Source organism: Pungitius pungitius, chromosome 10 (assembly GCF_949316345.1).
Source record: "Pungitius pungitius chromosome 10, fPunPun2.1, whole genome shotgun sequence".
Lineage (NCBI taxonomy): Eukaryota > Metazoa > Chordata > Actinopteri > Perciformes > Gasterosteidae > Pungitius > Pungitius pungitius.
The window spans coordinates 11129348-11153571 of NC_084909.1; the positions used below are offsets into that span (position 1 = coordinate 11129348).

The 24224-nt window shown below is 42.0% G+C and overlaps 1 protein-coding gene across 2 annotated transcripts; it reads right to left on the reverse strand.

The window, feature by feature from the left end:
- Positions 1-2639: 2639 nt before the first annotated feature.
- On the reverse strand, positions 2640-10236 carry sik1 (salt-inducible kinase 1). Of its 2 annotated transcripts, XM_037489177.2 has the most exons (14): positions 9961-10234; positions 9362-9557; positions 9158-9274; positions 6717-6780; positions 6474-6635; positions 6060-6184; positions 5843-5966; positions 5532-5752; positions 5234-5383; positions 5013-5123; positions 4657-4882; positions 4319-4573; positions 4002-4191; positions 2640-3915 (listed from the first exon to the last, which is right to left on the reverse strand). In XM_037489177.2, exons 2-14 carry the CDS (start codon positions 9512-9514, stop codon positions 3402-3404), a joined length of 2412 nt encoding a protein of 803 aa, XP_037345074.1. In that variant the 5' UTR covers positions 9515-9557; positions 9961-10234; the 3' UTR covers positions 2640-3401. The 2 variants fall into 2 exon arrangements, with proteins under 2 accessions (XP_037345074.1, XP_037345073.1); XM_037489176.2 differs by having other exon boundaries at positions 9158-9557; positions 9961-10236.
- Between the last annotated feature and the right edge of the window lie 13988 nt (positions 10237-24224).

Consider the following 24224-nt stretch of genomic DNA (forward strand, 5'->3'; position numbering starts at 1 on the left):
GTTAGAACTTGCAATATTCCTTAAACAGAAAACCCTTTTCTGAGTAGTTTGCCATTACTTCCTGCTGAGGTGGGTGGAAACTGGGTGTTTGAATTTTGCAAATGAACAAATAAAGAGAAAATAGACAATTCACAGCAAATCAACTGTTGAAGTTGTCCTCAAGTTGTTCGAAAGAACAATCCGCCTCAGGCGCACACATTCCGCCTTTCTGTTTAATGTCAACACCGCAAGCTGAAGGTTGACCACGAGTTATTCCACAAACATGAATCCGACGGTCACCGAGTGCTGTCGAGAGCGAATTACAGAACAGCTGGTTTGTTAATTCAAGGTCACGTCCGCAGCAGACAGTGGCTGATGACTGGTTTGTTTTGGGTGACTGCGTGTCAAATGCGTGGCGTTCCTTTTGCACCGAATCCTCGGGAGCAGCTGCCTGGGGGTCACACGCCGAATGTCATGTCGTACGTTAAATGCGTGTATCCATCAACACATGTAGGTGTGGAACATGCAGGCCTGCTGCAGGTGTTGAAACGGAGATAACGAGCCAGCAGCTCAGAGAACAGTAGAGTTCACGTGGCTCACGGAGGGTTTGATGCAAACACCTTTCCGCTCTCAGTTCTATGACCAGCAAGAGGGTCCTCGGGGGCCGATGCATCATCACTGTGCATCTCTCATAGGGTGCCAGCGCGGATTAAGGGTTATTAAAATGCTGTCGCACCCATTTCTACATTGTCCAGAAATATTTTTTAACTCTGTATTAAACATTGATTCAGTTGTTTATGGATATATTATGAAACATCTGTACAAAATAGTATAACCATAATCAAACCAATCTGTTATCAATGGATTTTATGATAAATAAAACAGTATTTGAGAATACAACAGAATGTTTGGCTGCAACAGATTTATTACTAGTAGTCCTTGTTGTCACGGATAATTGTCACTAATAGAAAGTTTCATTATTTTAGACATGCTGCAGAATAAAATCACAGCATTTCATCATATGGATCGTTAGATTAAAAAGTCGTATAAGCTTTTTTAATGTTTGTAGATAGATGCATATGGTTGTGCTAAAAGATGGGTTGTACAGCTTGTAAATGATAGTCAGAAAGAAATATACAAAGGATAGATGATTAGATTAAAAGTATCTAAAATAGCTTATGCTGTTTTACAGCATATATAAATATTAGAAGTACTTCGGTTGTGATGAATCTTCCACTTGACTCAATTCATTAACTGTAAACAAATGGACAAAGATGCTTGTGAAAAGTTGTAAGGATTGTTATTAGTGAAGTGAAGTGCACTGAAGTTATGTACAGTCAGTAAATATATCCAAGTTATGAACATAAAACATTCAAACCGATAGTTTAGGAAGTGAACTTTATTTAAATAAATAGCCACATAAATAAACAATCTTTCTTGATCTAACAATCTCTTTCTTTCCTTTCCTTGTTCCCTTCACACAATGACACACACACACACACACACACACACAGATCCACACACTCACACAATTCAATTAACAAATCAGATAAAGAAAAAAAAGACATAGTTCATCAAAAAGGTCATTATACAGATACAGATTGTTTTGCAAAAAGTGTGTTTCAATTGTTTTATGAAGTTTTTCCATCATGGGATTTTTTTTAAATAAAGTGCTTCTGTTTCCACAGCTAATTCAAAGGTCAGAATCAGGGGAGATAGAGAGTTCAGAGTAGATATTGAACTCGTTCCTCCGCGTAGTGTTCGGAGATGTAGACCTCTGACCACGAGTTTGTTCAAAGGCACAAGTGTTGCGAGTGAGTGCAAAAAGTAGCTAATTAAATTAAAGAACTAATTGAGCTTGCAATTATTTATTATACATTTATTGCAGTTCTCGAATATGTTCTCCTAGTTAGACTGCACTAATAAACCAGCTTAATGTAGATCATTTATAATTATGGACAACTGAAAAAAGTTCAACTTCCAGCACAACTTGGTATTGCTATGTTCTGATTTTTTTCCGTCTTCTTTTCTAGAAAAGTAAAAAAAAGAAACACCAATATGGTCCTGATGGTAAAAGCTAGAAATGTCAACAATATGTGTAGCATCAGCGTTGATGGAAGCGGGAGTTTTCTCAAAGCTAAAGCTAAGGAGATAATTTAAGATATATGCTTGCTAACCACCATGCTACAGTTTGACACAGCATTCAAAGTGAAAAGTCAGTAGTGTATCTGTGATGGATCACCATCTCTTGTGCTGCTCGCTCTTTGGTAAACCCATATTCTTCCTTTCAGTTTCAAGAACTATAAGCAAACTGTGAAGAAACAGCATTTTGAAATTCTATCAATTTTACAGTATCAAGTAAATATGCTATATATCTAGTACCTGTTATAGTCAGCTAGCTAGCACAGCAAACACACAAACCAAAACGGAATAACACAAAACAACTCAGGCAAATGTACATTTTGACTATCCTATGCAGAGCCCCATCCTTCTTCTGTATTTCAATGTGAAATATTGCACGGTTCCCACAGTCTTTGTTTTGTCTAATTGACAGTTGTCTATCTTCCGATATTCTCGTATTGAACACTTTTTGTTCAGTGAATACTTTTTTTTTTTTACAGCTTTCCAAATTGCCCGCGGAGGTAGAAACAGCATCTTACTTGAAGGTGCTTACATTATGTATCCTCAAATGTAAGGTGATGTACCTGTTGGGCTTTAGTCAATAAGCCAGAAACCATCTTCCTTCATTTTTGGCTGATAAGGATGTAGCAGTCTTTTTGAAACTTGAGGTAAAAGCAGCATTTGCGTAGCTATAAGAACAAAACAAAAAATCACAGTTTCAATACAAATCAAGTCCTTCAGTGAAGCTTTGGGCCTTGTATTGGATGTCCATTGCACTGCTACAGAGAAATGTCTCTTTACAAGGCGGACAAAATGGAAAAAAAGAAAAGAGAAATATTGGTCTTTTGTCCAGTGAGGTGAAAAACATTGAGTACAGGAAATGACACAAGAAGTGTCTAAAATATAATGAGGAAAACGAGAGGCTTCCTGTATTCAACAAAATAAGAAAATGAACTTAGACATAATAGAAACATGTAAGTAATATTTCTATTGGCTAGTTTCAGCTCTCATTTAATTCAAGTTAGCTAATGAGAGTTTTAGATCTATTATTGCTCCTCTGGATGTCTGATACTGGTTCAACGCCTTGTCCAGAGTTTGATTATTGCTTAGTCTATAGCTTATGATATCAAAAGAGTACACAACATACATACGTGGAAGGGACACACACTCATAGGTGTACCGCACGTTGTTGAATAAAGTGTACTTTTGTCGCTTGTGGTTCTTTCTCCTCAATTCTGCTCTCTTTTCTTCTCGGCTAAGAATCAAGATTTCCTCCACAGACAGAACAATCGCTGGTGCCTTTATTTCACCGTCACACAGCTACTGAGCTGCTGTGCAGCCGAACCCAACTCCTGCAGGTCCGGGTCAGTGATGGAGGCCGAGCTTATGCTCCACAATCCAGGTTTGGACACGATGGGGAAGGTGCCTCGTACTGTAGACTGGGGCTGCTGTTGAAGGCTGATGGGGGGTTGAGGTTGTGTTTGCTGGCTGATGTGCAGACGAGCCTCTAGAAGGTAAGCAGCGGAGGCCACGGGGGACAGAGAAGAAGCGTAGCAGCATGAGGAGGACGAGGAGCCGCCGGAGGAGGAGGTCTTAAGGGTTTGTTTCCAGGGGCCGTGCGATAAGCCCACCGAAGCTTGCTGAGAAGGCAGGGCGGAGGGGATGGTCGTGTCAAACATGGAGGGGGAAGCAAACACCGTAGAAGGTGGAGGAGAGGGTGACTGCTGCTGGGCCAGAAATAGCAGAGGATTTTGTGTAGGTCCTGTGTGAACAGCTTGGATCGGAGACTGGGGTTGGTGCTGGATCTGTAGCATCCTGGAAAACAGACCAAAGATCAGACTCTCTATTTGCATCAAGGCTTTTCAAATATGCTTGTATGCATTAACTTGCAGGTGTCTCACCTTTGCTGGTGCAGCACCTCCTCTAGCATGCTGCGATGCTCGCAATGAGCTGGACCCGGTGCGCCTCGGCTGCCACGGTTACTGGAGAGTGGAGGAAATACCTGCCTCGTCAGACCCTTAATCTTATTTAATCCCAGGAGTCCTTTAGTACGTGTGTTTTTCCTCAGCTGCTGACGGAAAGCTTTAAGGCCTGGGAAAGACATGGGAAAGAGTTACGCAATCGTCCTCTGATCCGATAATGTGACACCTTATTTTTTTTTTTTTTAGTCAGCTGAATCAGAGTGGGTAAACAAATCTTGTTGTTAGTGCTCCTGTACCTTGTGTGAGGGAGGTGTCAGAGGCTCTGCGGCCTTCCTGGAAGCTGGCAGCTGGCAGGCGAGCCTGGCCCTGGGGCAGGAGGTGGGAGGAGACGGTCAGGGGAGCTCCAGCAGGCAGCAGAGCTCCACTCTTATTCCCAGAGGCCAGAAAGGTTGACATCTCACCCCGAGCCTCCTGCAAAGTGGGAACTGCACTGGATGAGGACTTCAGACAGCCATCCGAAGAGGCACCATCTGAGGGACAGACCACAATACCTAGAGAAGCAGAACAGAGAAGACATTACAACTCTGTGTGCGTAAAAGAGCGTGGACTGACTGCTATGGTATCACATACATACATGGGGGGCTGCACTGGTGGAAACGGGCCGACACCTCAGCCAGGGTGTGTCTGCGGGAGGTGGTAGTGGGAGGGAGAAGAGGCCCAGGAGTCTGTGTTACCTCCTCCTCCACCAGGTCCCGGGGTCGCACCTCTTCGCTGATGCTCGTCTCCAGCAGGCTGTTGGGTGAGATGGAGCGGTTCCAGAGCAGTCTGTTCAGACTGGCCTCCACTGGAAACACCACACGCTGAAACCGAAGGAGTTAGACTGTTAGCCACTCATTGACAGGCGCAGTATTTGCATTATCAGTAGATAAGGGCAAGAGTGTGAAGCCTCCCAACGTCTGAGCTGCTTAATGGTGTCTAATCGTCCATTACCTGGAACAGCCCGCTTTGGTCGTACTCCATCTCCGGGTACACTTGAGGAGTGCTTTTGGCCGGAATTGAAAATGCTGTGCTCCTATAGCTGTCGGTGGACTCCATGAACACCTAGAAGCAAGCAGACAGCACACCACGTTTTAAACCTCAAGCATAAAGCTGCATGTTACATCAGGTCTAGGTATAATTTTAAAGTCATTACACACAGCTGAAGCGCTTACCTCTGGGCTGGTGGTGTCGGAGGTGCTCCGGGATCTCTGGCCCCACGTCCCACACTGGCGACTCAGCTGTTGGTTGCGATGCTCTCTCACTCTCTCCAGCAGCAGGTAGTAGATTGCAGAGAAATGATTATAGCTGCTGCTCTGTAGAGACTGAGAAAAAGGAGACGCAGCAGATGAGTGGTGTTTCCTCTTTTTTTTCTACCATCTGTGATTCTGAATGCAAGTTTACACCCAACTCTTCTTCTCTTCACAGTATATTCTTTGAATGAAATCCAGGTATAACACCACGTTCAGTCACCTCGATAGTCTTCTGGCGGTTGATGCCCAGCGTGTTCATGATGCCCAACACTGGTTCACTGTAGTCCCCGAGGTTGGAGTTGTACTCTGTCAGGGAATGGCTCAAGGTCTGGCGGGCGGCTGTTGGGTCTGCCAGCATCCAACGGTGCTGCCTAATCTGGGCCACGCTGATCCTCCTGGCCGGGTCTACCACCAGCATCTTACGGATTAGGTTTTCACAGTCTGGAGGAAGAAATAGAATGTTTATTTGGGGATTTTGATTCAGGCCGAATTAAGAATTAGCAGTATTTTACGCTGTTGTTGCCATTATACCTTGAGACATAAAGAAAGGGATTCGGAATCGTCCCTCTGTGACTCTTTGTCTGAGTGCAGGAAGGCCGGGTCCATCAAATGGAAAAGAGCCACAGACAAGAACATAAAGTACCACCCCCAGACTCTGTAAATAAAATTGCAAAAAGGATATTAGCATAAGTAGAAAATGAGTGCTTGATTGAACAATTCTGTCTACATTATCCTTAAACAAACTCACCCAAATGTCCAGCTGCGGCCCTTCATACTCTTTCCCTTCAAACACTTCGGGGGCAGCATAAGGCGGGCTGCCACACCATGTGGACAGAGGCTCCCCTGCGTTGTAGAAGTTTCCAAATCCAAAGTCTGTAAGTACACAGGAAGAGATACACAACATTTATTCAAACTTGTATGTTTTTTCTTCAATGAGGAGCTCAGGACGCCTTTCAGATCATGAGATCATATTGAGCATTCACAAGTCATAAAATGTCTAGTCTTTCTAAACCAATCACTTGACTCAGAATAGTCTACTACTTCCTTCAGGGGACAATCAACAGAATGCCAAACAGCAGGAGGGTTCAAAGAGACCGTGTCAGATTGATTATTTCTTTCAACTTCCTTGATCATCATAACTAACAATTAGCAGCGGACCTACCAGCCAGTTTGATGTTCATGTTGGCATCCAGCAACAGGTTCTCTGTTTTTAGGTCACGGTGAACAATGTGGTGTCGGTGGCAGTAGTCCACGGCTGTGAGAATCTGCCAAAACTTCTTTCGTGCCTCATCTTCACTCATACGGCCATTTGTGGTCAGGTGGTCTGGACGGGATGAAGGAGGATTTAGTTCGAGCCGACCGTCATTTTAATAGTACAAAAACATATTTGAAAATCTTAACTCACCAAACATTTCTCCGTTCTTCGCATACTCGGTCACAATGTACAGCATGTCTGTGGTCTCCATTACCTATGAGATACAAGAGTGAAGAAAAGTTCAAAACGACTGTGTCATTAGCCGCTGGTGAACATGAAGGGAAAAACCTGTCCTCGTGTCCTCTGGTTCAACCCGCTGCAGGCACCTTGATTTTTCCATGGATTTATTATGTGTTATGAATGTGTTTTAAAACCCATTTATACCACAATCCCAGAGGGGTAAATACATGTATACACAGACAAATTATTATACATGTTATCCCTAAGGCTGGCTAGTTGGCAGCGGATTATCTCTTATCTCTTTGAATGATAGAAAACAGACATATTCACACGGGCTGACGAGTGTTTCAAAAACACCCAAGTTGCAATCACGTACGAAAGACGCCATTCCCGATGCTTTTCTTGGAGCTCATAGAAAGCTTTGATTTCCCACGGGAGCCCTCAGGGACGCCGTAGTTGATCAGAAAAGCAGCTCGTCATACGACAAAGCCCTGTCTGAAATGCTGCTGGCTCGTTTAATTAAATATCACTAAATTCCACGGAATGTTGGAGTTTAATTTATGTTGTCCAACAGCGCCTTTAGAAAGCCGAGAGAAGGAGGATTCGATATGCTGTCCCCTCGGAGCGGGGAGCCGTCTTTATCAGAGACGGAGCAGCTCCCTGGGGCTCTGTCACCTTGAGGTGCAGCTGACGTCACAGCTCTCGAGAACAGGCACAGCACGTCAAGGACCCTTAAGCCAACCACCGAGGACGATTAAGCCTTTACGACGCAAATGTTTCATTTCATTTTCCATGAAGTAGCTCCATGGTTGCTAAGTGAAGAACTATTCAAATCGAGGACTCTGTTTGATGGCTACTTCTTTCCATTACATGCAAATATTTTAGATGTCTCGAATCGTACACATTTCTTGTAATTTAGTCTGACATATCTGAAATCTTTTACATTTACAGGGGAGTGTGTGATTGATGCAAGGTCAAATTGAGACATGCCTCAATGGTCCTTGACAAGAGCATAAAAATAACATTTTACTCTCATAAGATCCGTGAGGGAAAAGAAGCAGCAGCTAATTCATCAGGCCAGAGGTCCTGGACCCATCATTGAGCACCAAACCATCTGACCAGCATCGCTTCCGCCAACCCAAGGGCACGGAAAAAAGGATGCATGCTGCATCACACAGAAAGAGGTCATCCAGGTCGAACATCAGAGCTGTGATGGCATCTTTAACAGGACATGGCTGATAATAATACAATCGTATTCATTTCATCTTCAAAATACTGAATAGGTTCCCTGATAATATTTTACATGTATTGTTATTGTAACCAACAGATTTCCAGCTGTGAAAATGTAGTGGTAGTTACTCTATTAAATCTTTATTGAAAATGCTGATCCATTATCTGCCAGTTTGATCACTGAATATTTAGTTAACAATTACATAAGGCAAAGGAAAGAAGCAAATCCTCACAACTGTGGAGCCGGACAAAGCGAAGGTTTCTCCCTTCCAGTTTCTGTCAATAGTTCTATTGTCTTATTGTGTAGACCTTTCATGATTGTAAAAATAGAAAGAAAAGAATAATAGCATGCCTTTATTGTTTTAGCCAAGACACATCATTTTGTAATAAATACTGATTGGCAGCTTAATAACCGATAGTAATCCATCAAAAGTAGGGAAAACGGCACCGCGGCCTTTGTGTCTTGACAGACGCGCGCCAGCAGAGGAAAGCCCAGGAAAAGCCAGCAGAGGAAAAAAAAGCGGATTTCCCTGACTAAGTCTTCAATATGATTAGAAGTAAAGCAGCGCTATGTGGGGCTTTCACGTCACGTGCAGACACGTTGCCCTTAGCTTTAACAGATGCTAATTGGCTCAACTGTCGGACCTTTGGACACCTGTTTGTTTAACCAGAAGCCTCCAGACCCTTCTCTGCATTCACCATCACCTCAACTGTCATACAACTGAAAACACCTTGTGCCTAACACTGACAGGTAGTCATTATTATTTTCAATGTATCTCTCTAACACACACACAGGCACATGCAGACACTCACAGGGGGAGGTCAAAAGGGATTGCACTAATGCCGTTGTGCTGTAAACATGATTCAATGTGCTCTTAAGAGTCACCAGCTCCCAACAAGCTGGTCCAAAACCATCAGATAATGAATGCACCTTATTTTGCACCGCAGATGCACATTTAATCATAAACATGCACCACAGTTGTGTTAATGACGTAAATACATGAGTACGCATTTTGCAAAGTTTCCCACACCATTGCATTTTACTCTCATATGTATGCATGCGTTACTGAACTCTGCGCCGTCACACAACCGGCATTCACAGTGGGCGATATACAGGATGAATAACTTAACGATGCACTCACACGCCTTTTCTGCACACAGACACAAAAGATAATACACACCTGGTAGAGTTTGATGATATGGGGGTGGTTTAGCAGCTTCATAATCTGCACCTCTCTGTAAATTTTTTCCAAGTTGGAGGGGTTCAGTCTGGTCTTGTCAATGATCTTAATAGCCACCTGAAAATAAACATTGGAATAAATTAGAATCATGCAGCTTTGATAATGTGTAAATACAGTCACCGGATTTGGAGGAAAGCTGCTGACCAGTGTTTTAGTGACTTTATGTTTGGCCAGTTTCACCACGGCAAAGTTTCCCTTTCCCAGGGTGCGGATGATCTCATAAAATCCGACCTGCAGGGGTCTTCCCTGGGCAGGGCTGGACTGAGCCCCCCGGCTGTTCTCAGTCATGATCACCATGTTGCAGCCACGGTCAGGAGTTGGGTAAGTATAAGGCTGCTACCTGCAGAGACAAAGGGAACCCTTTCAGTGTTCTTTGTTAAACTGCATATTGTGACCCAATGGGCTAACATGTCGGTGGTGCAGCAGCTGAAAACGTTACAACACATTCATTTAAGCGTACTGGTCGGGAGTCAGTGAGATACTATCAACATCATACGGCTTAAAAAATAATAAAGGCATATTTCTATAACGTCAATCCCATAGCTCCAATTCAATTAAAACGTGAATATATATCTTACGATATATCTTAGCAGTGGTGGTTTTAGTTTCATATGAAACCAAGTTTCATATGAAACTGAAACCAGAACACACGTATCTTTGGATTGTGTAAGAAAATGACAAGATTACAGAAAGGAAAACGTAAGGTAGTAAGGCGACTCCAATGGAGAGGAGTCTCGTCTTACCTTAATAAACGGACAACAACCTTCTCTCGCAGTTCAGACAGCTCTCTGAAGAGACGTAAATCATTCCACAACCACAGCGACGAAAAGTATGAAATAAATGTGGAAAACACCGAAGAATAAACTTTTTCTTTCGCCTCTATAATTCGGCTTTTTACAACAAGTCTTTCGGCCCGGGACTCGGCTGCGGCCGGTGTGTGGCTGAGCGCTCCGCCGGAATGCAGAGCAGAGGGCTTCGGCACTCACAGGGGGAACTCCTCCTCCACCTCACCCGCCTCCTCCCTCCGCCGCCATAACAAATTGATACCCACCTTATTAACGTCACACCCGCGTCAGAGCTGCGAGCTGGGTGCAAGGCAAGGCCGGGCCTGAGCGCAAGGCACAGGTTGCCGGGCAACCGCGCGGCTCGGGCACACGGTGACGTGCGTGCTGATGGAGGGGTTGCTTGGAGATGAGGACGGTGACGTCAGTTGTAGAGATGTGACACCACGTGATGTTTCCCTCTGCCGGGCTTTTGCCTCGCACTCATTTCACAGCCCGAGTGCGCGGGTGAAACAGAAACAGGAAGCAACTGGTGATTCTATTTAAAAACACTTATTAAAAACGTTCCACTTATTTAAACTACTAGGAACTTATACTCAAAATTGTAACATATAACACATCCATGTGTATATTTAATGTATTTTATTAAATTATATCTTACTCTGTTTTATCCTGCTCTTTTTTGTTATTATACATGGAAATAATCGATACACTTGGATATGTGCTGCATATTCATATTCATATGTTCATATGTTCATTCATATTATATTTGTTTGATTAGAAGTTATGGATTTTTTATACTCTGTCTGTTCCATTATAATATTCTATTCTACAAAAAATACTACCAAACTCTCAACAAAGTAAATGCACTGACTAGTCAGTGAAAAAGTACCAGCCTGCTGGTGGAATGATCTGGCCTACGTTGCAGATTATCTGTGGCAGAAAGTGTGTTCTGGTGAATACCAAAAATCAACCTTAGTAGCGAGACAGATCGCTCCCTCCCACAGTCTAAATTGTTAAGGGAATGCAAATTTCATACAAAACGTTTCAGCTGAAAGGTCACGCAATATGTAATGCACGCTAACAACAAAACAACCTACATATTTTTAATTTCCTGAGTTTTTAAAACAGACACAGTTCTATCAACTGTTATTATATATCAGATTCTCTCAACATGATGAGAAAACTACTTGAACGGAGTTTCAGCATTTAATCAGTTTTTTCAACCTGGACCAACATTTCCCATGTTTTGTGTTTGTAATCCCCAGTAACAAAGAAAAAATAACTTTAAAAGATTAAATCCGTAGACAATCGATGCTCCCCAGTTCTCCTTAAGTGCAATTCTTATAGGTTTCATACAAAAGGCCTCTGACAACATCCTTTGTCAATGTTATAAGAGAAAACTGCATAAACTTACATTTTTTTGCAGACGATATTCAACTGTATCTGTAGATCAAGCCAGAGAAGAGCGACCAGCTTGTTTGACGTCAAGAATATCTTAGTGATATTCAAACTTGCCTTATTTCATCAACGTAATATACAGTAAATGAGGAACTTGAGAATCAAGAACAGAATTCTCCTCCCCTACAAGGCACTTAGCGGTGAGGCACTGTCTTATCCTAAGAAGCCTATAATACCATATTGCCCTTCTAGAGAGCTGCGCTCCATAAATGCTGGGTTACTAGTCTTAAAAAGTAGGATGGGAGTCAGAGCCTTCAGTTATCAAGAGCCACTTTTGTGGAACCAGCTTCCACTTTCAGTCCAGGGATCAGACACAGTCAGCTCACTTAAGTTAAAGCTTAAGACTTTCCTCTTTGATTACTTGCTTATAGTTAGAGCTGGCTCAGGTTAGCCTGGAGCAGCCCTTAGTTAAGCTGCTATAGGCAGCCGGGGAACTTCTTAGGACACACCGTGTTCCTCTCTCTCTGTTTCTCTCTCTCTCTCTCTGTCTCTCACTCTCTCACATTAATGCACATTACTAATTCAACTTCCCCAGAGTTTTTGTGATTTCTTGCCTCGCACGTTTCTTTAGATCATGGACCCTGGTCTTGCCTCCTGCCTGACCTTGCTGACACCTACCGCTTCCAACACCATTATTATTACCATTACTATAAGTGTCAACATTAATGTGCATCACTAACTTTGTTTCTTCCACAGAGTATCTGTGCTTTCTCGCCTCACAGGTTTCCATGGATCATTGTTCTGTCTGCCTGCCTGTTCATGTCTCCTGCCATGGACCTGCTGACATCTGCTACCATTTTGTAATAAAATGGTGACATCTGCCACCATTTTATTATAAATATTAATCACATTTCTATTACATTCATCATATACCCACTTTGCTTCTTTAGTATTTGTGCTTTGCCTCCCCACGGGTTGCTGTGGACCAGCTTTCATATACCTGATGGTGGTTGTCGCTGCAGTGGTCATGCCATACCACTGTGCAGATGTGAGGGTTTCGGGACAAAGGATGTTGCGTGTGTACAGACTGAAAAGCCCTCTGAGGCTAACTTGCGATTTTGGTCCATACAAAATAACACAAATGAACGAATGGAATGTGGGGTCAAGTGCGATGGTAGTTTGTAACACTAAACCAGATAATCTGCAGATATGTTTTTTATTTCATTTTTAATGGATGACTTAAAAAAAGTAAAGTATGCCCTTGAGTTGAGACGTGTATGAATATATTAAGCGTTAGCCAAACCGAATTCGACTCAAATCAGTCTCACAGGCACAACTTCTAGGCATGAGCACATGCCAAACTCAAGCAGTGACGGTTCAAGTATTTTCTGTGTGTGTAGGAAACAAAAGACAAAATTTCTGCTATCAGTAATGTTAAGAGTATCTGCAAAGAGATGATATATACAAATATACACTGTTGAGCTTGTTTTGTTCTCAGGAGTTATCGGTATTTACTAAAAGAAGGTAACTTATCAGGCATGTTTCACTGCACATTCATACGCAAAGAAAAAGCCACATGCAACTTTGCTCTTGTGCTTCTTGTTACCTTTTTTTTTTTCAAATGTGAGTGCACAAAGGTCTACTCGGGGAGGTACTTCCGCCTCTTTTAGTTCTTACTTTAGTTTTGAGGAATCACACTTTCCTGTGTAGCCTGACAGAATGTAATTAGTCAGGATTTTCTCCCCAGGACTTGTAGTTTGCATGAGCATGCTGAGATATTTACTGTGTTGCACCCTTTCACCGGTGCTACAACTGGCTGCTGTCGACATTATGAAAAACAACAATTATGGCAAGAACTTTCCCTCAAAGTGGAGATAAAAACATTGTGGTGTCATGTAATTATGTCTAACTATCAGATCTAATTAAGTTCACATTTCCCCTTTGAGACAACACATATGAAGGTCCATCGTGATTTCAAGGTCAGGATCACAAGGCAGCAGAAAATCCTTTAAAGGCATCCACATAACAAGATTAAACACAATGGCGTAAACAAGTAAATGTCATACTTGTATCGAACTACGTCTGAAAGCCCTTGTTAACCTATGCTGTGTATGAAGCGTCACTGCAACACTGCAACTCTTTCAAAAGCCGGCTCCCTATAATGCCTTAGCCTAATACTTTCATTATGTTATATATTGCATTAACATTTAATACATACTTTTTGACATTTGGTACACAAGCTACAGCTAATCATTTTGATACTTTGATTTGTGATACACATACTTGCAGAAATATGCTTTATCTTTACTGTTAGAAAATCTTAGCTTGGTAGCACGCTGAAAGAAATCAATAAAAGATGGTAAACATCATACGATTTAAACATGCAGATTTTAAAAAATCACAGTGACAAATTCTGGCAAAATATGGTATAAATGTTCAATCAAGGCCTTTAAATTGTCAACGAAATAACATTTACTTCAAACCAGTTTTGAACATCTTCAGTTCAACACATTTTTTAAACGTTATTGGAAAAATGCTCAAAAAAGCAGATGGTTGGACGGGGGTAATAATAATAATAATAATAGATGCCCCTGAATTGCATTGTTGGAAGGCTCAACCACTTTGGACCTTGACCTATACTAGGGATTAAAAGTCGGGATATCTCAGGCTCTACTGCCTTCATTTTGACTTCACCTGTATTTGTCTCGTTATGATTTCTTGTTTACATGATTAAATGTACAGATACGTTCTTCACTTAAACCTGATGTAAACAAATGAACATTTCTCAGACCACCATTATATACCACATTAATAAATGAATGACATACATGCAAATATGGCAGTCTCGAGTCAACATCTGCCTAAATGTTGCTGTCCTGATTGTTTGCACGGGTCACTCCCCTTTTGCTCCCTCCACTGGTTTTCAATAGCTGCCTCTTACATTTATGTTGAATTTGTAACACAGCTTCTTGGCTACTGCGACCAGCTTTCATAATCACCACACAAACGCCCATCAAGCTTACACACATTAGTGAAACACAGCTAAGCCAGTTCATACCAGGTCTGCTGCGAGGTAATCATGCAGAACTTCCTGTTTTGGAAGTGTAATGTGTGTGAGATTTTATGAAGAAGGTAAGGAGTTGACACAATATTCCAGTTTTCTCGCTGCGTTTTTTTAAAATTGTGATATTTGCATGTATTGGTACCTCTTTATTAGTACACGGCACTGACTGACTACCGGAGGTGTTCCAACAACGGACATCAGGACATTTATTATCTAATTTAGTTTGTGCACGTGACAATTTTGCAAAATGCTCTAATGAATTGGTCTCGTTGTGTCATGTGGAAGACAGTGATGCCATTCTTCTTTGGTAATTAACATGGGTCAGTCTTTGCTTGTTGACTTTGGCAGGCGGGGCTCTCCTCATGAGCTTGTGCGTCAAGCTATCATCCAGGAGGTCCAGCAACACCACTTCTCAAATAAACAGTCTCAGTGTGTTTTTCACACACGTTTTTCTTACTTAGGGGCTTGTGTTTTAAATTCCAATAAATCATTGTATGAGGTGGGACAATAAAGTCACAAGTTGAACTGGAAAAGGATCCATTTAATGACAAGGAATGGGCACAGTGTTGTGTGGAAATACACAATAGACTGATTATTTGGTTGCATTTCCACAGCAGTTTAGTGGGACAGGCCCTTAGGGGGGCAGAAAGCTGGAAAAGAGGCTTGATTTATGTCACTGATTTTCACAACCTTTCCACTCAGAAGGCACAACATGCAAATGGCTAACCTTGTTTCTCTTTCATTCAAAACAACAAATCTTCTAACTGGTTAGTGTGATGCCATTTTAATAAAAAAAACATTGTAGTATAGTAGTATAATTTTGTGATGGTGGCTTTGCAGTCATTTTGCTATTGTTTTGTTGATACCTCTGTGCTTTTTCTGAAACAATATGCTGAGAGATTGGTTTTAAATATATAGTGTTTGTGTTTCTTTCGGCTTTAAGGCAAACAGGTCATGCAAACTTGAGACACAAGGCAGAGTAAGAAAACTTTCATATGCAAAGTCATTTAATGCCCCTGGTAGCAACGCAATCTGTTTTTAAAATCACCATGTTAAGAAAAAGAAAGGCATTTTCTGCTCAAGAATGCACCATGTATTGTTACTTCTTATCAGGCACAGCCACTGATACAATAATCCTGTGGTGTCGGTTATCTCAAGATGTAATACCTGGCCACCGCCTGTTTCTGCACACAGTGCTACACAGAGTCTTTATGAATGCTTGTGTGCGCAAAAGCCCCTCAGGAGACAGAGCCATGTGCGTCATACAATGGATCAGCTTATTATTCAGAGCTGAGGGGGGCAGAAGAAGGGGATGTGGGGTACCTAGAAAGGTGATGTACGCTTGACAAGGGGAATTAATTGAGCACTGTTGTAGATAGACTCAATGAATTGATGCAATTTAAAAAATAGTGAGCAAAGGAGAAAATTAAACAAAGACACAAAGGGTAGAAAAACAGAGCGAGCAGCGAGGAGAATTATACGAAAGAGGCAAGCTGTGAGTGAGGCAGAATGATGCTCTTATTTAACTGCTATAGATGATTTCTTCATTTAAAGAAAAGTCTGGGTCACTTTCCTTTGTCTCCACACTCCATCCACACTCACAAAATATGAAACAACAAGGGATTTACCAAATTGAACTTCTCATGATGAAATGGATTTGATAAATGGGACCAATTGAAAATCAACAGAAAGGCATCTATACATTCTATACATGATCAAATCATGTATAGAGCAAATAAAGTCATCACAGCTACACCAGACTGCAGGATGTAGGAGGAAGAGGGGGGTGGAGGTTAGGGGGCTGACATTGTCAGACTGTTGGAGATTGAAAATAACTGCATGTGAACAAATGATATATTCTGGACAAAAGTGCTGGACAACATATTGCCAAATGATGAATAACAAGAATGACCTGAACGTGACACTGAGTCCAGATGGGGGAAGAAAAAAAGTTATCCCTCCAGGTGTTACTGGCATCTTGTCCTCTTGATCATGCCACTCAATGTCCATATGGTCCCTCAGCTGGGCCACTAAAGCAGGACAGCAACATTCCTTGACTGATAAGTCAAGGAATGTTGCTGGAAGAATGTTTGAGAGCAAATTTAGTAGATGACTTGTCAAAAGAAGCAAGCAACCCAGAGCTGGTTCTCGAGAGAAAGAACATGCTCTAGTGTGCATATATAAGCACAGACACTAATACATAATCGAGTTGGGAACTTTTGCACATACAGTACGTATTTCAATAAATTGACAAATTCCATTGTTTACCCCAGACTCACTTTCCTCCTTTTCTTAATTTTCTTTACTTACATTCATCCGGCTAACCTCCAACATCTCCGAAGCTGAGTGAAACGTAATGTTTCGTTTTCATTGTGGTAAAGAGTTTGAGAGAAGTCTGCCAGAGAAAAGAGCAGCTAAGCGTGGATTAAGGGACCTAAGCTGGGTGACCGAGGGTGTCCGAGAGGCAGAAATGACATTCGGGACATCTGTGTGTTGAGCGCTGGACCTTCCAGACCAACGGGAAGGAGGGGAAAGGATGCTCTCCTGCACCAAAACCAAAAAAGAAAAGCTAGAGCCGGGGTCAAAAGGTCAGTCCTCGTGATTTGTAGGATGAGTTGTGAGGTGGTCAGGGGTCACTGGTCTTCTTACTTTTCTTTTTTTCCAATCAACAGCTGGGATGTAGACACAAGTATACGTCGACATGCACAATATTCACAGGGAATTGGATTACAGACCTTTTTGTCCAGCTTCCTGCAGAGCTGCAGGACTGTGGAATCAGTCAGCAGTCAATTCATTTTAATATGCATGGTTAGATTCCGGTGATATAGAAGATGAAACTGTACCAACCAGTGAAGAACATAATGTTCTTAAAAAACACCATCATGCAGTGCTGTGTGTATCCCTCATGTTGTTCATTTCAACACTGCAGGTACTACTTCCCTTTTGAGAACAAACTGTGCCAAGGTCCCCACAATGAAAATCATCTTTAGAGTTAAGACTTGGTTTGGAGGTAAGGTTATAAAATGGTCACAGTGAGATACATTTTGGTCTTGGATAATATATGTTTCCAGTGAATGGCTGTTCAGACAGAAGGCAAAGCAAGTCATTGACCAGGCCAGATTGCATACAGAGTCAATGGTAATGTTTCACCTTGAGCAAAACATTGCACATATTGCAGACTTTGTAATTGTGCTGATTTACACAAATAATACAAGCCAAACATGTGCTCCGTTTTGTTCATAATAAAAATAAGACAATGCAAAGAGAGTCAGAGTGCGGCCCTGTTAAAGGTTAAATGTGTCTGACAAACCCTTCTAGTTTAGATAACATTTATATTTTACTGACTCAACTACTGAGTTCTAAATTTCAACATTATGAAAAGAGGCACTGTCTTACATTTTCCTAATTTGCACAAACACTGGTGCAGCTGTCTAACGTGTCGTCAACGGACAGGAAGCTGTAGAGTGGGCCCTTATTTCTGCTAGAAAGTGTTTTGAATTGTGTTTGGATTTTGTTGCTAGGGGTGTTGTGAGATAAAAGCAGACCTCAGATAGTTTGACACAGTTCCTCTTCTGTTCTTCGTCCAAACTACCCCTCTCTCTTTATCAAACACCAGACCACCCAAAGCTCACTATAATGATTAACGTCAGATTGACTGCAGCACAAAGGCCCCTCTTGTTTGCATCTTCTGTCACCCACCCTTTTTCTGCCATAGTTTATCTCCATTCATTATCTTTTCTGCAGCAAGTAAATGTCATGATGTGACACACTGAGAATAGAGACAGCGAAGCAGGAATCACCCGTCACTGTGTGCATCTTCTCATCCCGCTCAAAGCACACGTTCCACATTCAGACATCATGCTATTCTTAGCAGCAGAGATAAATAAGAACGACCGACTGAAAAGCAAAACATATTTTTTCAATACTCAAAAAACTATTGTCCGCTACTAAATAAAACATATTACTTTCAAACCTTCCACTTATGCCACCTGCACCTGTATCATGTCTGACCTCCCCCCTTTTTCATGTTATCTATGCCTCCCACAATATGAGTCAAACATCATTATCTCAGTGTGATGCTCACTTCCTATAATTACTGTCAGGTTCGTGGTGACAGTTCTGCTGCGTTAATGATGTGTTGAAGGCAAAAATACCTGTAGGTTTGATTATAAATATCCTGGTTGTAGGGGTCAGGTGGGCGGCCGAATGCCACATACCACCAGGGATATGTCTAGATTAAATTTGAATTATATGCTTGTGGGTCATTTGAAACTTGTTCCCTTAATGCCTCAGATCCTCAGTCACTAGTTTCCCTCCTTTTCCCTCCCTCCCTCCCCTCCCTCCCCTCCATCCTCCTCCTCCTCCTCCTCCTACTCTCTGGCAGCGACCAGACTGCTTGGTCTACAGGGGGTATGGACAATGATGTCAGCAGCCTGCGTCAAAGTCTCAGGGGCACGCTTACAAAGCCCTGAGACTGGCTGAGCCTCCCATAGAGAGCACTGCGCTCCAACAGAATTCGCACAGTGGTGCGTCTTCGCGTCGGCACGTCAATACTCTCCTCCAGTTAAATCTCTCAGCGAGGACAGGTGTGACCTCTGTGTGGAGCCCCTCGAGCTTAACAGAAGCATGTAAACGTGCGTTCATTTGTGCAAAAGCTTGACAGGCACGCCAAAAAATTTCAAAGGCCTTGAGGAGAATGATGTGTTACCTTGAAAGTGCCCTGTTGGATCAACGGCTGTGACTGAATCCTTATGAGGCGCACCAACCCAGCATTGTTGTCCTGCTGGATATGTTGGGTTTTCAGTGAAATGAGTCAGATGGGCTGTGGTTTGCATTCATAGTTCATAAAGTGGAATAAACACTGACCGCAGTGCAAAAGAACTGGTTTGGTTTCAATGTTATTAGAGAAAAAGGGTGTGGAAATACGTCAATGGCGGTGGTAAATCAAGGGATATTTTATGGTTAATTGTGTTGGTAAAGTACATTTGCGTCATCAAGAAGGTTTAAAAGTCATGGTTTATTTAAGTTTGATCTAAATCTGTGGATAGAAGAAAGGATGGCATTGAGTTTTTGGTACTTACCCATGTCCCTCCCTAAATCCTTTCCCAGTCTTCTGTCACTGACATATAGGGGTTCTTTAGCAGAGTAGGGTTAACAAAATACAATTTTCACTTGTGAGATTCCAATTCTTTGAAAACACAACCCAAATTCAAAGGCGGAGTAATCCTTACTTTAAGTCACTAGTATGGATCATGCTCCAAAAGTGCTGGATCTTCACATTTCCTACCGCTCTATCACCAGCATGCTAACATGCCGATGTTTAGTAACAAGTAACAAACTGAACTTTATTTAATTTGTGAAATTGAAGCCTCGGCTGTGCCTTTGCCAAACGACGTCATCATCAAGCTCATATGCAAACAGCGGCCTTGACCGGCATAATTACAGACAGTCAGTTACTGTTTTCCACTTAAATTGTTGATTGGTCCTCTGCATCTGCTCAGACCTTCACTGTAAGATCTATCGAGAAGAAGGGAGTGTGAGGTAATCCATTAACTGGTTAGAGCTGTCAGAGGGGCTGTGACCACACAAACAGAGCGTTTGTGCTGCATTTACGTCAGACAGCAGCTGTGGTTCTTCCCTCCCCCCTGCAATACTACGAGAGTCTGCCAAACAGGCTTCAGCACTAAGAAAGAAAAACACTGCAAGGAGCCATATGTTTGCCTTTTTCGGCCACGCTGATACGCGCTGCTATGGGAACACACACATGAGATTAAAGTGATTCCCTGTGGCATTTCCAGAGGTGACAGGAAAAGCTTCATCCGTGTACATCAAGCTTCTATAATCCATGACATGACATCTGCTATAATCCTCCTTGGCATTTAGTGCACACGTTTGAGTGATTAAAACAGGTGTCATCTTATGTTTAAAACAGGCTTGTGGTGGCTTTAGCCGGCATGTGTCTACCAACAACAGTAAGCATGCATGATAGTGTGAAGTCACCGAGCTGCTGGGCATAGATTGACCTTCTACTGTTATTTAAACTTCTCACTCTTAATTATCTGGGAACTTGAAAAGTGCTGGAAACTTGCAAAAGGGGAATTAAACTGAATATGCTGGAGCTGCTAAGGGTTAAAGGTTTCTCAGGGGGAAAAGATTCTCTTTGCAATAGAGAAATGAATCTGTATCAACTGAGCAGCCCTTCATATTACTGTCCAACTATTGTTTTCTCTTCTTCTCTCATTGTCACATTAGAATATAGAGAAATAACACACTGTGTTTGTTGTTTGAGTCATTAACGTGTACGTGTGCAGGCTATCAAAAAGCCTGCTCAGTATGTGAAAGTCGCTGATTGCGGAGTATAGCTCTGCATGGTCACAGTATTTAGAGTATGCAGGGTTGTAGCTCCGTGAATGTGTACTTTGTGCACTTTTGTTTTTGTTAGACACTGGCGTCCTTTGTGTGAGACACAAATTTCTGTTTGAAATTGGAGTGGAGATTGTACAGCCTTAGTTGTTCTAAGGGATACAGTATTGCGCTAAATGCTAATATGAGGATCCTCACATTCTAAAGTACATGTGTACTGTTCCCAATCTGGGTTTAGCAATTTAGCATGTGTGCTATTAGGCAATAAATTCCAATTTAGGCTTTTTAGGTATTTGTACATTTGCAGTTCAGACATTTTTATTGTCACCATAAATGTGAACCTGCTGGTGGTGCCAGAGGAATGAGCGTCATGAATTCCTTATTCAGGAATCATGAACACTTAACATAATATAAGATCAGATCCATGCTGTTGCAGTTCAGAAATTCTGTTTTATTGACAGTGTAGCTGCAAACATGAATGTGGCTTTAAATGTCTCTTTCGAAACTTTGGGTGAACATTTTGAGAAAGAAATTTATTTACAGTTGCATTTGGTTTTGGGAAAATTTCCTTTGACCTTTTATTGTGTATACGCTCATTCAAGAGAAAATCACCTACAAAAAGAAAAAAAATCATAATCTTTCTGTCATCAGAAGCAACTGATGTCACCTCTAGCTATACCCCCCCCCCCCCCCCTTCTCCAACACACGGAAAGACTGCATCACTGCTGGGCCCGATGATCCCTGTGTTCCTCACTGGATGACACCCTACAGTACATCAATCATCCACTCTTACAGGTTTATCTAGTCCTGTCTCTTTATTAAAAGCAAGTGCAGTGTTTGGAAGGTTCTACAGTAAGGTAATAAGCAAATGCTGTACACACCCTACTGTTTACTTTAGACCAAAGACTGGTCATGCAAAGAAATGTGTGGTTAAAAAACAGAGAGAACAAAGCAATATGATGGATGTTATGAATTGCAGACGGTATAACAGTGTGTGTGTGTGTGCCTCTGACATTATAGCATACTTCCTCTCAGCAGTGACACCATGAATCACCCAAAAACACAAATACGCACAGTAGGACTACTTCGGCCTGAAAGTCGAGACTAAAGTCTTTACGTCAGAAAATGCAAAACAGAAAAAGGCACATACATCACTCACTAATTATATTTCTAAATCGGTTTACATTCAATCTGCATGATTTTATTTACTTCCCACACTTCATTTTCTTGCTGTGACCAAAAGGATACAAAAATATGGCTATAGTCATATGCATGAAATAAGGATTAGGATCCTTTCTTTTACAAGTTAGCTGATAATTTTCCAATCGCTTTTTCAACAGCCGATCGGTCTTTGCTTATATGTCAAAGGGAAAAAAAACACAGAGGATTAATTTAGCATTTCTTTTGCTTTTCAATTCATCAAATCAATGTCCTCCATTATACACATCTGACATATACAGTAAGACACCATTCCCTGAATAGTTAATGTTCCATGTGAGCCATTGCTTTTAATAACAGCCCATTGTTGTCGCTTTATTCAATAGCATGAGAGAATATCTTCTTGATTTCACAATGTTCGCCCACAGAGCCCGCTCTCGCAGTCAAAGCCGCTGCAGGAGCTGCACTCCGTCTTCAGCCCTTATCTTCAAACTCAGGCTGCTCTTATTAAAAAGGTAGGCTACATTATTTTGTGATTGAGAAATGAGTCGAATGCGTGCGCATGTTTTCTGATGATCTCACTCATTGCTATGTAAATCCAGTATCTATTTAACCCACCAATCCTGTTGCTGTTTATACAAGTGATGCCGAACACCTTTGCGTCATCTTTCATCTGTGTGGAGCTGACTCAGTGGGGATTCATCAGACGTCAGCGGACAGCCTTTTGTGCTCCTGTAACATCGTGTCTGAATGCATGACAGACTGGATGTGCTGGCCACCCTTTGCATTTTTCACATGCAGTAATCTAATCTGGCTTTGTCAGGGGAGCGCTTCCCTCCCCTCGGCAGTATGAATAGTGTCGACGTTAATGTGGTGGACTGAAGTGAGTCTGAACTTCGAGGGAGTCATGCTGATCTTACCAAACAGACAGTATTGAGGTGGGATATTGACAGAGGCCGATAAGCTATCAGCCGACATTCCTGTGCAGGTGTGCAATCAAGTTTAGCGGCATAGTTCAAGACATGGGAACGGCCAACGGGTTCATCAAATTGGAATGAGGCAATAAGTGACAGACCGATCCCTTATTACACTCACTTGACAGTAAAATATCTAATGACTTTACCTCATTAATCCAACCCTGTTTGTTGGTATTTGGCTAAAGCTGCCAGAATTCTAAATGGAACACTGTATTCACTTGGTTGGCTGTTGCCTTCTATACAGTTTTACAAAGTGGACGTTTAATGCATAATGCACGGTAAACTCAACAGTAAATGTTGGGTTGTTGTTGTTACTCAGTTATACCGTGGGATTGTGCTACAGATGAGTTTTACTGAGATTACTAAGTTTATTTGACCAATTTTCTTTCTATGTGTCCTTCCCTGACGTTAACAGAAGCAGGTCTTTTTGTTGTCTGACACTAATCACAAAATATGCTGTGGTCTCCTCGCAGAGTGGTGCCGGGATGACGTCTCTCTGTAGCTCAGCCTGTTAGTTAGCAACACGCCGTTCCCTCAGATATAAGCCAATTGGATTGTTCCATTGCATTTTGGATTATTGCAGAAAAAGCTATGTGGCTTTTTTCCACAACACTTGACGTAAAAAGATAACAGGATCAAAACAAACTATACATCATTGTGCTGTGAGCTTGATTTACACTACAAGACTGTGAGCCAGTTTATATTAGCAAAATCCCCTTTTAAGACACCGAAATGCCTAACACGCGTGCCGTGTACCTATGTACAGTGTGTGTGTGTGTGTGTGGTGGAGGAGGGTGGGGATCAGAACTGAGTTTGACTTGGGAAAACTGGCTAATGAAGTGCCTCCACAGCCCAATGAAGTGGAGCATGACATCATCCCAGTAATATCAGAGTGACGCACTTCACTGTGGTTCATTAACATTCTCTTCGTTCCAGTGCACACACTGACAGACCTCCCCCTGATTGATGGCTGGATATTTGGTGCTTTGGAGTAACTAAGCAGAGAAATGGTGCCTGCTTTCTTCAACTGTGTATTTTCAGAATCCAAACACTCGATGACTGCACTTGACTTAAACTGGGACATTACAGAGACCGTGGCGCCATGTTTCATGTCCAAACCAGATCTAGGATTGTTGATATTCATTCCTGTTGAACCATGATTGGCTTGTCACAAGCTCAACAGGGAAACCACTACATTACATATTCTGGTGACTGTCTATAATCAATGTCTTAATCCAATGTTCACAAATAATACTTCCCTA

What these genes read in the sequence shown, in the direction of transcription:
- sik1 (XM_037489176.2), bottom strand. Translation starts at nt 9,514, where the DNA reads ATGGTGATCATGACTGAGAACAGCCGGGGGGCTCAGTCCAGCCCTGCC. An exon ending in CATGAACATCAAACTGGCTG is followed by an intron (nt 6,185 to 6,473) that starts GTAGGTCCGCTG and finishes GTGTACTTACAG; the next exon opens with ACTTTGGATTTGGAAACTTC. An exon ending in CCCTTTCTTTATGTCTCAAG is followed by an intron (nt 5,753 to 5,842) that starts GTATAATGGCAA and finishes TTCTTCCTCCAG; the next exon opens with ACTGTGAAAACCTAATCCGT.